General features: G+C 41.0%; 1 protein-coding gene across 1 annotated transcript in view; it reads right to left on the bottom strand.

Moving 5' to 3' along the window:
• rerg (RAS-like, estrogen-regulated, growth inhibitor) overlaps positions 1-14,528 on the bottom strand; it is a 16,009-nt gene extending 1,481 nt beyond the window's left edge. The window contains exons 1-5 of the mRNA XM_043230690.1: positions 14,425-14,528; positions 12,939-13,068; positions 2,466-2,522; positions 627-700; positions 1-117 (exon numbers count right to left, since the gene is read on the bottom strand). The exon at positions 1-117 is cut by the window's left edge and continues 1,481 nt beyond it. Of these exons, the coding sequence (XP_043086625.1) occupies positions 1-117; positions 627-700; positions 2,466-2,522; positions 12,939-12,999 (309 nt within the window). The 5' untranslated portion in view covers positions 13,000-13,068; positions 14,425-14,528. The remainder of the gene's footprint in view (positions 118-626; positions 701-2,465; positions 2,523-12,938; positions 13,069-14,424) is intronic.
• Positions 14,529-14,728: the final 200 nt, after the last annotated feature.

Here is a 14,728-nt window from a genome sequence, read left to right as displayed (position 1 = left end):
GTCCAGGAGGCCCTTGAGAGGAGCCACGTCCTCGAAGCTCCCGCGGTCCGTGATGTCATACACCAGGATAAACCCGTCACCCCAGCGCATGTGACCCTCCTTCTGGAGCGCGTCCTCCTGAGGAACACACACACACACAGACACAGACACACACAGACACACACACAGACACACACACACGTGTGCACGCAAAGACACACATGCACACACACACACATGGACACACACACACACACACACACGCTTCATCAGAGGTGATCGCAGCAGAAACCAATCAAAAGAGAAAACAGAAAATAGTTGTTTCATGAAATGATATGCAGTCTGACTGCTGTATTCAAGGAGGTTTTTGCTCTTTTCTAACTGAGCACGAGTCCGTCCGGTGAAAGTCTATCCGGTGCTGTGTGTGTGTGTGTGTGTGTGTGTCTGTGTGTGTGTGTGTGTGTGTGTGTGTGTGTCTGTGTGTGTGTGTGTGTGTGTGTGTGTGTGTGTGTGTGTGTGTGTGTGTGTGTGTGTGTGTGTGTGTCTGTGTGTGTGTGTGTGTGTGTCTGTGTGTGTGTGTGTGTGTGTGTGTGTGTGTGTGTGTGTGTGTCTGTGTGTGTGTGTGTGTGTGTGTGTGTTCAGCGCACCTGACCGGCCGTGTCCAGGATCTCCATGCTGACCGTCTCGTCATCGATGCTGGCCTGATGCCGGTAGGTGGACTCTGTCAAAGAGATATAAAGCCGTGTCGGAGAACATCCTTTCTTCCGTTCAGATGTGTTCACAATCATCAGAATATAAGAAGACTGAACTACAGCGCTAATATTAATAACTGATATAAAGTTATTGCACTTTTTCTTTTACATTTTGAACATATTTCCTCTGAAAGCCGTCAACTCAGATACCTAACTTAATAAAGCACACATAATCAAAAATATCGAGGAAATATGATCAAAGCTGTCTGTTTTTGATGACATTAAACTGACTGGTTTTGGCACAGGATTAAAAACAGAATGTAAACGCAGCGAGTTCAATTGAATTGCGTTCTGCACATATCTTTACACAGGTCTGTATATTTGAGCGCTTCAGGAAATGACATCATCAACGGCCGTGTCAGAGACTCGGAGCAGCGCTGTAACAACACGCTGTGTCTGACCCAGGTGCATTGTGGGACACTGGCCCGGTCTCAAACGCAGTCTGGCAGAAAGACAGCGTGAAGGATTCGGAATCATTCTGTCTTCCTTTATGACTTCTCTCTTCCTCCAGATGTTTAGCAGGATGTTCTCGCTGTTACGACTCCCGGGACTGCGGTTTTTTTCTTAACACATTCAGAGCCAAAAGTGCAGCAAAAAGGCAGCAAAGCGTGTCCCGTACGGGTCAAAATGATTACGATATTAAGTAAAGATCATATTGTGTCAGTTTCCTACTATAAATATATCAAAACTTCATACCATGCCTTGCTAAATCTTCATGTGGACAACTTTTTGGAAATAGTCTCATTCTCCAGCTCCAGTTAAAAACTTTGACTGTTTTGGAATCTATTCGGCTGATCTCTGCGTCTGACGATAGCACTGTTAGCATAGCTTAGCATAGATCATTGAATCTGATTAGACCGTTAGCATCGCATTCAGAAATGACCGAAGAGTTTTTAATTTGCACATGAAAACTTTTTTTTATTTTTCATTTTGCACTAATCTTTGCTCATAATTGTCTGTAAAGCTGCATTCAATGATATGCATCAAGAAATCGTTATACGAATGAATACATGTACTGAATGTTTCTGCCCATGAGCTCCCGCGCGTGACAGAAACACTGTGTTCTTCTGGTATTTAATGCACTTGATTCAGGCGTGAATTATTCCGCTCTACCTGTAAACAACTATTAGAGTCAGATCTGAGGACAGACGAGCCCTTCTTTATTCCCTGCAGGCCAATCCAATTATGTCTGATGGGGAAGAATGCACAGACGTGTTTATCAAAGACACGCGCCGTCCTCAGAGGTCAGAGGTCAGTGTGTGTTACTGAGTGTGTGCTTTGTGAAAGGGTTTGTGTGTATGTGTTTAACTGAGTGTGTTTGAGTGCTTTGTGAATATTCATTCAATACATGTATGTGTACCTGAGTGCTGAGTGTGTGTGTGTGTGTGTGTGTGTGTGTGTGTGTGTTACTGAGTGTGTGTGTGTGTGTGTGTTTTGTGAAAGTGTTTGTGTGTTTGCGTGTATGTGTACCTGAGTGCTGAGTGTGTGTGTGTGTATGTGTTACTGTGTGTGTGTGTGTGTTTTGTGAGTGGGGGAGTGTTTGTATGTTTATGTGTGTGTTAATATGTATTGTTTATATGCATGTCTTTTTGTGTGGCAGTTTATTTGAGTGTTTATACACATTTTTGTGTGTGTCTGAGTGTGTGTGTATGTTTTTGTGAGTTTGTTTATTTGACTGTGTGTGTGTGTGTGTGTGTGTGTGTGTGTGTGTGTGTGTGTGTGTGTGTTTCTCACCAAGTGTAGGGTCGTACTCCCAGATGAAGCGTTTGGTCAGGAACCGAACCACCAGAGCTGCACACACACACACACACACACACACACACAGAGAGAGAGAGAGAGACGAGGATGAATTTAAAAGAACACACACACCAGCTAGACTTCACGTGTCTTTTTTCTGACAGAGTGACCATCTCAGGTCATTTTATCCTTACAGTCATAAGAGGAATCTCTGGAGATCCTCACTGATCTTTACACACACACACACACACACACACACACACACACACACACACACACATGTTTGTGAACACACTGAGCTGTTTATTTGTGTTTGTAATAGAGCCGCTTCTCCAGCGCTGTTTTTTCCCTTCGGGGTTTAAAAAGTCTATAAGGTTCGAAGCGTTGTTTTCTGCTGAATGTGTGTGACGCAGAAGCAGCTCTGTGGGTGTGTGAGGGAATGAGACGCTGGGATGAAGTGAATGAAGCTGAATGAGCGCGGCTGTCTGAAATAATGAGTGTGTGGGAGAGCAGGTGACCTTCCTTCACGTCCTCTACGGCCCACGCTGAAGAGCTACACAAATAGACCTGCGTGGATTCTGTCTGACGGGGATTCATCTGCGTGTGTGTGTGTGTGTGTGCGTGCCAGTGCTTGTGTGTGAGGGTGTGTGTACATGCATGTGTGTGTGTGTTTGTGAGTGTTTGTGCAAATGTGTGTGTGTGTGCAAGTGTGTGTGTGTGTTTGTGCAAGTGTTTTTGCGTGTGTGCGAGTATTTGTGTGTGTGTGTGTGTAAATGTTTGTGTGTGAAGGTGTGTGTTTTTGTGTGCGTGCATGTGTGTGCGTGTGTGTGTGTTTGTGCGAGTGTTGTTGCGTGTGCGAGTGTTTCAGTGTGTACAAGTGTGTGTGTGTGTGTGAGGAACACACTCCCCTTCACCTCTACCTTCCTCTGCTGACAGCTGGAGTGATTAATGACTGTGTTTTACTGAAGGACACAGATAATCAACAGTGTAGTGTGTTCTAGCGTCTCTTCAGAGCCTCCAGACGAGGAAATAAATCAGAAGTGCAGAAATAAGACAAAACAAATGTTACATAATACGACTGAATGGCATGTACGGCATTTGCTGACTTTCTTTCACTTTAGTTAGGGCTTTACATTTCTGTATTTGCATTCCTATGATTTTATTTTATGAATTTTTTACTCATTAGTTTTACTTTTTTCCAATTATGTTTTAAGCAATGTTCCAGTTTTATGCAAAAGTTAAATTAGCATCTTCAGACGAAAATATATGAAATATTTGATGTTTTAAGTTTACAGTGAGAATTGTTACAGTGGTAAATACTGTAGATGGTTTGCTTTAAAAGCTTTTAGCTATTTATTTTAGCTTCAAAGCTTTTTTTCAGCCTGCAGATGTTAATGACATCATCTGGTCCTAGGAGGCGGGGCTTAAAATGAAAGCGTCCCTCATTTTAAAAACAGCTATAGTTCTCAGGTGAGTTTTATTAGTGTAGTCTTTAAGTTGGCTTCTTTTGTTCCCAGGACGGATCTGTTGACCTTCAGTGTGTTACATCTCTCTCTGAAAGCTGATTCTGGCGTGTTGTTTGTGTTTGGTGACGCGCCGTGTGTTATTTTAAGTCCAGACTTCACACTTATGAATCATCTTCTCAAATCCCATTCAGAATCTTTGTGTTTGACCCACATTTCTCCGCCGTCAGGTCAAGAGACTAGAGAAGATACTGATGCTGAACGTGTCTCTATGTGAGGAATGAGAGCGTCTGATTGCGTGGATTATGGATTATGAAGACAATGAATCTGCAAAAAGTAGGTTTTTCTGTCTTGTTTTCCAGCTCAAACGTCAAAACTATTAATTCAAGATGTATTTACTTAAGTTGCAAAGCGGCAAAAATAAACACAACATGAACAGGCATCTCATAGGATCAAATATCATAAAACAGCTGACGGTACCCATTGTCTTCCTCTGTGTTGGTTTCATGGAAGTTTATGGCTACCGTCAGCTGTTTGGTTACCAACTTTCTTCAAAATATTCTTTTGTGAAAAAACAAACTCATACAGTCTTGTAAAATCTTGATGGTGAGCAAACCCTCATGATTTTTCACTTTGGACTTGTTTGTACAATGCTAGCAAAACATTAAAAAATGTGCTAAAACATTGACAATATGTTAAAACGTGCTAGTGCTTGTTTTCTAGTATAAATATCTTAACATTCTTGAATCAGGACTGGGCAAGTAAAAATGGCTTCAAAGATCATCAGAATTGTGTTCGTTTTTGTTTAAAACAAGCAAAAACATCCAGCAACAGGTAAGAAAGCGTTATCTTGTGTAACCTTCGATCTAAGATGACTTTTTTACCATTTTACTTGTCCACTAAATGCACCCTGATACAAAAAATCTTAGATATTTATACTAGAAAACATACTAAGTAAAAAAATAATAATAAATTTTTCGCAATGCATGTCAGTAACATGCTTCTCTAAATGATTTTGGATGAACTATACATTAAACCTGAAAACAAGACAATAAACCTTCAGTAATTTAGCTTTTCAAGTAAAAGTATCTCGATTTAATAATGTTCAGAAACCAAACGGAAGCCTGAATGAGGAGAGAGACTGCTCTGGAGTCTGTTGTTTGTTAATGTCATTATTAGAGGCCCAGGCCTCGTTATCATCAGCGTGCCGAGGGTGTTTATGAAGCAGATTCATCATTTTCCATCCGGTTAGAATCAGGGATCAATGGATCTCATGTTCACCGTTAGTCTTCCCAGAAGCTCTCACAGCTATCCCAGCATGCCTCAGCCCGAGCCGATGAAGAGATCAATTAGCGCCGGGGGACCGATCGATCCCTGCAGCGAGCATCTGTGCTTGTCTCTGACCGTCTGTTCTCAGCGTAAACAGATTTCCGCCTGAAGTCACTTCCTCTCGCTGAAGGTCAGCAGCCTCTGCGTCCGGTAGAAGCTTCCCAGAAGGCCTTTGGACGGCGGACGCTCTCTCAGGCACGTTCGCTTGAGATCGGGAGCCAGACAGATGTCGTGTGCAGCTAATCCTAGCGGCTGGCCTGAGACACGCTAACATCTTAAATCGAGCTAGCATCACAGAGCATTAAAGAATGCTTAGCGACGTGTTGAAACATGTTTTACACGTCAAAACATGCTAGCAATTGGCAAAATGCGCTAATGACGTTTTGAAGCATGATAGCAATGTGCTAAAACATGCTAAGGTTAGGGTTAGCAACACTCTAAACCGTGTTAGAATGGCAGAAAAGTAAGTGATTCTTAAACATTGTGGTAAAACAGGTTAGCAAAACATGCTAGTGACTTTTTGTGTTATGTCAACGACGTTAAAAGAGGTTAACAACTAACAAAACAAGCTAGCGACTTTCTAAACCGTGTTGGAACGCAAAACATGTGATTTTCAAAACCCGTTGGTTCCAATGTCTTCGAACACGCCAACAATGTGCTGAGACATGTTAGCAATAAGCTAAACAGGCTAGCAGCATATTTAAACAATACATTAAAACCTGTTAGCAATGACACGCTAGCTCAAACATGTTAATATGGCAAAGCATGATAGTCACTTGCCAAAAGCAATGGCCAGCAATAAATAAAACATGTTAGAAACACTAAAATATGTGTTATAACCAGCTGCTAAAAGTTACTTTAAACTCTGTCAAGACCACATCAAAGCTGATCAGCTGCGGTTTCGTTAATAAGCGTTCGTCTTTGACTGTATCGGAAATAAACATGGCCTCTGTTTTCCCTCGACTCTCATTCACGCTTTAATGAGCAGAAATAATTATACATATGAACATCATGATGGTCTGTTAATGTCCACAGATGGCATCTCTAGACATTCATCACTATTGACTAAACCGCTGCAATATAATCACACAGCAGCGCACAGATGGAGATAAATTAAACCCATTAACTCAGCGTATTGTGTGTAAAATATTTTCTGCATCTCGAATAATCATGAAAACGGTTCCTAGTCATAAACTGAACAAGAACATATATATATAAAATGAAAAAAAATGTTCATGCAATTTATATTATTTGTAAATAAAGTTTATATCTAAACATAACATATTTTTATATTTACATATACATAATAGATATACACAGTACACACATATATTATATAAACTACATGTTTTATTTGTAATTCAATTAATCGTTTGCCAATACTATATAACTAACCATTTTTGTAGTTTTAAGCATTTATTTGACCTAAATATCAGCTTCTCAGTTAATTCATGGAATCGAAAGCGCCACATTGTTAACAAATCAGACACTTCTTTGGATATAGATTTAGTTGCATTTTGGTTTCATTACGATTCGATTATCTCGATTTGAACCACTTAACGGCCTTAGCCAATCAGCATCGCTCTCGTGCCGTCATGTGATCACCTCCGTCCAATCATCAGCATCGCTTTCATAGATCGGTTTTCCTTCTTCCTGTCAGTCTGGTGACTCTCGTTACGCAGACATCAGAGCCTAATTGAATTAATTAGCGTCATTAAGGCGACGCGTGAACGATGTCTGTGTGTTTATTTCAAACTAAAGCGGCTGTGATTGTGTTAAACCTGAACCTGACGGAGCTTCAGAAACTCCACACACGCAGCAGCAGACAATGAGGAAGCGATGTGATTAAACACCGAAGCTGCTGTCCAGCGGCACAATAGCAGAAGAATAGAGCGCATTCACATCAGGCCTGTGAAGAACCCTAAGTAGGGCGCTTGAGCAGCTCCGGTTTCACACACTAGTGTAAGCGACACGGTTCACAGACGCCAAGCGCTCACGGCCATCACGCTTTCCCACAGCTACACAGCTTTCACTGGACACAGTCAGGCCTAAAACATGAACCTGTTCTCTTACTTTTTGTTACTAGCCAACTTGTCATTTAGTAAAAGAAGTAAAAATACACTGAAACAAACAGCAACTAAAATCAACGAAACGATAATGTAAATGAAAAACTATTTATTGAAAAATATATTTTTAAAAACTACAAGTTATATTTGTTTAAAACTAATAAATAAGCATTTGCTTTACTGTTACTAGAAGCAGAACATCTACCAACAGCATTCAGCAAACCAATATTTCATTTAAACAAACATGTTGAAGAGATAATAAACGTTTAATAAGACGTGTGCTTTAAAAAAAATCATATTTGTTCATTTTGAAAATATATATATTTTTATAATATATAAGATATATTTAGCAGTAGTTAGTATATAAAATAGAAACATATTTAAATACTAAATAAATTGATTATATATTGTGTAGAATGACTCTTATGTAAGATAAGCAAATATCGCTTCGTTAATAAACTTTTTAATATTAAATTGTATACTCTGATGCGTGCATAGACTGCGCTTTTTAAATCAAATTAAATTCATTTTGTTTCATATTTGTTCACTGTGAATGTGTTTTTGCTATCTTCTGTATGGGTCATCAAAACATCTTGTAATCTGAAAAAGCAACTTAATGTAATCTGACCAAACAGACAGAGAGTGATCGCTGCACGTGTCAATCAAACGGCTCTTCCTGTCAGAGTGGGCGGGGCTTGGCCCGAGCGTCGTGTGTCCACAGATTCAGAAAGCGTTTGGTGCTGGAACACTATTAGATCGTCTCTAATGGAAGAGGACATCAGCATCGCTCACCCTCAATGGAAATAAACACACACACACACACACACACACACACACACACAGTGTTTGTTTACGAGTGTTTTCCTGCAGCTGATGTGACTCATCCACACCCACACGTCCATTAGCACTCGCAACGCTAACAAGACGTCTATTGAGAACACTTACAGGTGTGTCACTCTAATGGATCTGTAGATGCCCACTGTGTGTGTGTGTGTGTGTGTGTGTGTGTGTGTGTGTGTGTGATTCAAGCGCCAAACACATCTGAATGTTGCTAGATACCAAACTATCAGAGGAAAAAACACTTTACCATCACTGACCAATCAGAAAAGAATTATCATCTGATGCTCATCATTTCAAAATCTATTATATTGAAATATTGATTGACTTTCTAGAAAACATATAAAGCCACTAACTTAGAGATCTTGGTGGATGACTAGTTGTTCCTCAACAGAACTGATTTAAACTTAAAGTGCTCCTATTCTGTGTTTTTGAAAATTAAGCTTTTGTCTCCCGAAAGAAAGAGTCGCCTCTGAATCACTGAAACACTTTGGTCTGAATAAAAATACAAATTCATTCTTAAAAATATCTGTAACGCTCACAAACATTTTAAATGAAAATCAACCAATCAAAGAAGGAGTTTGGAAATGAATCGTTTGGGAGTCGTTGAGCGAGGAAGACAAAACTAAATGTGTATTATGTGTTTGTTTGACCTTGCGTGAACGTGAGCCTGCTGTCTGGGACTAGGTTTAGACTAGGGTCTTGTTTTCTCTGATCGCAGACTTCAGATCAGAGAGGAAGCCTTTGATTCTGATTTATATGCAGTGAGATCCAGTGAAGGACCATCACTTCAGGCAAAGCTCCGCACACGCACTCACACACACTCACACACACACACACACACACACACACACACACACTCACACACACACACACACACACACACACACACACACACACACTCACACACACACACACACACACACACACACACACACACACACACACACACACACACACACACACACACACACACACACACACACACACACACACACACACACACACACACACACACACACACACACACACACACACACACACACACACACACACACACACACACACACACACACACACACACACACACACACACACACACACACACACACACACTCACACACACACACACACACACACACACTCACACACACACACTCACACACACTCAGCAGGTTTTGGTGGCATCAGTCTGTGACTCATGAAGTCATTATCCTGCGGTCATTATCTGGAGGAGCTCTTCAGTATGTAGATGGACCTCCTCATACATCACACACAGGGAAGTGTGTGTTTTGAGTATGTGCTTGTGCTTGTTATAAACAAACCTCCATCACATAACTAATCTAAAAAACTGAACGCTGAGGAACATCCTCGCATCCTTCAGACACAGGTGAAACATCACAGATCGAGACAGAACAACCTCACTGGCATAAACAACGCAGAAATAATTAAACGATTAAAATGAAAAATGTTCACATGTAATGTTTTTCCAGATGTGGCCTGGAATCCATCGCTCTGGAATTCATGTTTGGTAATGGAACACAAAGCCCTGCCCACTTTAATCCGATTGGTCACAAGGTTCATTTAACAGCAAAGCCCCGCCCACTTTAATTTTATCGGTCATGTGCTCTGGTATCTGTGCACAGAAAAGCTCCGCCCACTTCGATCCGATTGGCCACCTCAATCATTTTGACGTTAACAAGCGCAGCTAGAGCAGCCTAAAGACATAACTATAAAACTTTTCGTCATCCCAACCATAAACAGCATTGTAAAAGAACATCACATATCCTGTAAGCGTGTGCTTCTTAAGCTTGCGCATCTGATTTATTCACTTAATCTAAAATAAAGTCATATTTTGGAAGACGTCGCGGTCCTCCAGCGTAAAATAGGTCACGTTTATTAGATGATAAATCAGTCATCAGCCGGGTTCATTCGGCCATCATTTTCCTCCGCTGTACGTGTGTTATCTTTAGCATTTGCTCACGTCAAAGCACACAGACCTCTGAAAAATGTCCCCTCTGATCACTAATTTCATTGCTGCTCCGATGATTATTTCCTGCGCGAGACGACAGCCGTGATGTGAATAATAGCATATAATGGGTTGGTTTTAAAGCGCTTCTGATGATTCTCTCTGCTGTATTGTGTGTGTGTGTGTGTGTGTGTGTGTGATCAGTGTTACGGCTGTAACTCTCCTCGTGTTATTGCAGGCTGGTATTTATGCAGTCTGGCTGGATCTTTGGTGGTCTGGACGTTCGCTTTTAAAGCGCTCCTCAGCAGCATCTCCATCACGGCTCCGGACAGATTCAGCAGCGTAACACAAACACTTTTTTTCATTCGTCCGCTGCTCCGTCTCAGACCGACCACCTGAACTGCACTCACATCAAACTGCTTCTCATCCCGTGAGCTCTAATTAATCTCAGACACTAAAACAGCAAATTAATACATTTGCATATCGGTCAAATTCAGAAGTCTGACATCTACTGGCACATACTTGAGCTGTAGCCTCAATTCTATTTGTTTTACACTTTACACATTGATATACAGCGACTTTAAATATAGCAACTTAAATATAGTAAGTTAAATGCAATTAATGTTTACATGTTCAGTATCCATGAACATCAAAGCTCCTCCTACTTCGATCTGATTGGTCATGTGTTTCAGGATCTGTGAAATGCTCCGCCTGATTCAAACTGATTGGTCATGTGGTTCGGCATCTTTGAAAATCAAAGCCTCGCCTACTTTGATCTGATTGGTCATGTGGTTCAGGATCTGTGAAATGCAAAGCTCCGCCTACTTTGATCTGATTGGTCATGTGGTTCAATAGCTGTGAACAGCAAAGCTCCTCCTACTTCGATCTGATTGGTCATGTGGTTCAGGATCTGTGAAATGCAAAGCTCCGCCTACTTTGATCTGATTGGTCATGTGGTTCAGGATCTGTGAAATGCAAAGCTCCTCCTACTTCGATCTGATTGGTCATGTGGTTCAGGATCTGTGAAATGCAAAGCTCCGCCTACTTTGATCTGATTGGTCTTGTGGTTCAGGATCTGTGAAATGCAAAGCTCCGCCTACTTTGATCTGATTGGTCATGTGGTTCAGGATCTGTGAAATGCAAAGCTCCGCCTACTTTGATCTGATTGGTCATGTGGTTCAATAGCTGTGAACAGCAAAGCTCCTCCTACTTCGATCTGATTGGTCATGTGGTTCAGGATCTGTGAAATGCAAAGCTCCGCCTACTTTGATCTGATTGGTCTTGTGGTTCAGGATCTGTGAACAGCAAAGCTCCTCCTACTTTGATCCGATACAATAAATGTTCGTTTAATTTTCACAAATTAATGTCATTGTGGACTGTTTCCTTAACCAATCACTGTTTAACAATTAAATTGGAAACGGCACGCTAGTCACACTACACTAATACTATTTTAACAGTAGTAACAAAATGTGCTTAGTTTCTGAATGAATCAGCCATTTTAAATGAATCAAAGTGAATCAGTGATTCACTCATGTGACAGTGACTCACGGTAACTTATCTACTGTCTGTGATTCAGGTTTTATTTTATAGTTCTATATTCAGTTTATGCATCTTCTAAGACGTTTACAGAGTAAATGCATTCATTCCATCTCTGAGCTGCATTAAAGACATCTACATGCCATAGTGTGTGCCGCTCCTGCAGTTAAAGGATTTCATAGATTTCAGTTCATTAGTAACAGCCCTAAAGCGTCTTATTCTAATCGCATTTATCAAATACTTATATAAATGATGATGCATACATGTAATAAGGTTAGAAATCGTGCTGTCATTAAGAGTTACAAAAAGTCCCTGAAATCCCGTTTAAGGGGGAAAATACGATCCCTTATTTTTGTCACTGCTGGTTTACGAATATATTTCAGTTTTCATGCAGGCTTCATGATTCCAGTTATAGAAATAGCCACTCTCCAGATAACGCTCTCCAGACCTCATACCGCTCCGCTCAGATGTCGGTCTCCTTCCAAACACAGTCATAAACACTCATAAACTGTGTGTGGGCTGACGGACACACTGAAGCTCGACCAGACTGAAAAAGAGATGTTTTCACTGCGAGATTTGCTGCGTTATTTTCATCGATCGGCCCCGAAATGTGAGGCACAACTGAATACAGTTGCCATGGCACCTGCCAAGCCGTTCATGAGACCCAGCTGTACAGGTATGAGACAGAAACCCACACAGACCCGATGTGACGGCACACAGCGCTCGGACTCCTCTATGACCCTCCTGTCTGAGGTTTTACGTTTCAGCTGAACTCTCAACTGGAAGATGATGTTCTAGCTCACTATTTCAGTGTCGTTTCCCAGCATGGATTTACAAACGTGATCAAATTAAGAGACATTCACTGCGGCAACAAAACCACTGAAGATGTGAAAAGTGCTTCAAAATTAGTGCTATTAATCACATTCAAAATAAAAGTTTTTGTTTGCATGATATATGTGTGTGTGCTGTGTATATTTATCACATATATAGAAATACACACACGTGCACATCTACACTGAAGAAAAATATATTGTTTATATATTAAATATATTTATAATATGAATTGTATGTGCATAAATATGTGCATGGAAATATTTTTTAAATATATAGGTGCATGTGTGTGCACCTATTATGATTAAAACGGAAAAAATGTACTTTTCTAAAATGTATCACTATTAGGCGAGTTTATGTTTAAAACGAGAAAGCGTCCGTAAAATGATCTTGTTTTCCCTTTGAGAGTATACTAAGAGATTAAGCGTCTGACTCTCACCTGACTTTCCCACTCCTGCTCGGCCAAACACGGCCAGCTTCACCTCTGGACTCTTCGCCATGACGACGCGCGCAGAAGCAGCCAATCACAGAGCGGATGGAGTCACCGTAGCGACAGCATTATCATCCACCTGAAACAGACGACAGGCGTAATTCAGCAGGTCTTCATTACATACGTGTGGAGGAACCCCGGCGCATTAATATGATGAGTACGTCATCGGAGCTAATGAATGGATCCGGATCAGCAGCTTCTGATGATTCCTCAAATACTAGATCGTCCAGACTCTCGTGCTTCCTTGTAGAGGGTTTTATGTCCTACAGCGTGATATGAACTTTAACTTCACTGTCTCAGAATTAAATCCGATGCCGTAGAAGAACCTTCTTTCTAAATGGTTCCATAACACCTGAAGAACCTTCAGCTTTACAAAAGCTTCTTTGTGGTGAAATAAGGTTCTTCAGATTATAAAAAGGTGAAAAGGAATGGTTCTTTGTGGAAAAACAGGCATCTCTGTGAAGAACCTTTGAGCACCCACTGTATTTAAGAGTGTACCGTCTTCTTCTACGTCATCATCTCACAATCAGGTTCTCTGTAGTCTTCTTCTTAAAGCAGTTTTCGGCTGAAGATTTATCAAAATGATGTCTTCAAAAGTATTTGAGAATTTTACAAATTAGAAATTTGTTCAATTCCAATTTAAAAATGGAAGCATGAGAAAACAAGTTTTCTCTTTCATTTAATTTTTTTTTCCCAGCCACATTGGCAGATGTTTTTAAGATATTAAGTCTTGAGTTTTAAGTGAAAACGTAATACTTTGCTTGTTTTTTTTTTTGTAAAACAAGGCAAAAGTCCTTTTACTTGTCCAGTAAATGCATCCTGATTCAAGAGTTTCTAGATTTCCAGAAAACAAGTTAAACATAACACTAAGGAAGAGAATCTTTTGCAGTGCTGCTCTTTTGTCTCCAGATTCACTGATGAGATAAAGCTCTCTGAAGTTAAGATCACAAACCGGAGTGGATTAAGACATGATGATGATGATGATGAAGATGAAGTCCTTTAACTCAATTGGAAGGAGGTGACATGGACAATGAGGAGATCACGAGTTTGATTCCCACACAAAGCATCGCAAGACTTCAGAAGATCATTGGTGAGTTAAATGGATGGACATCTCGCAGCTCAGAGATTTCTTTAAAGCTGATGCTGAAGCTTCATTAGATTCGTTCGTGACTTTAATGACTCTGACCTTTACCAATGACACACCGACAGCAGCTCAAACTTCAACTCTTTCTCCTCGCTCCACGCTCACGATCATCAGATGACAGACTCGATCAGAAGCAGCTTGAAGGAACCAGAGCTCGTCATCAGATGCAAACATTTCAGTGTTCTGCTGATCTGATTGTTTCTCTGATAGTGATGCTGTCTGGCTCTCGGGCTGCTGGTTCCGCGTTATTTTCCAACTTGTTTTAACGAGAGGAGAGAAAGTGTGACTTACCGTGAGAAACACTCGCGTCCGATCAGATCCGAGGATGTGGATGAGCGCGAGAGCGCAGACATTCGCTGTGAGCGCGCGCGTGTGTGTGTGCGTGTGCGTGTGTGTGTGTTTTAAAGACCGGTGGATCCGCCCACAGAACATCATCACACAGCAGAGCAGATCTGCAGCGACTCGACAGCGCCACCTGCTGGACGACACACACACACACACACACACACACACACACACACACACACACACACACACACACTATGTACGCCACATGTTGAACGCACGCAACATCCACCCTATTTTTAACTTAAAG

This window comes from Puntigrus tetrazona, unplaced genomic scaffold (genome assembly GCF_018831695.1).
Source record: "Puntigrus tetrazona isolate hp1 unplaced genomic scaffold, ASM1883169v1 S000000223, whole genome shotgun sequence".
NCBI lineage: Eukaryota > Metazoa > Chordata > Actinopteri > Cypriniformes > Cyprinidae > Puntigrus > Puntigrus tetrazona.
This window is presented reverse-complemented; position numbering and strand designations above follow the sequence as displayed.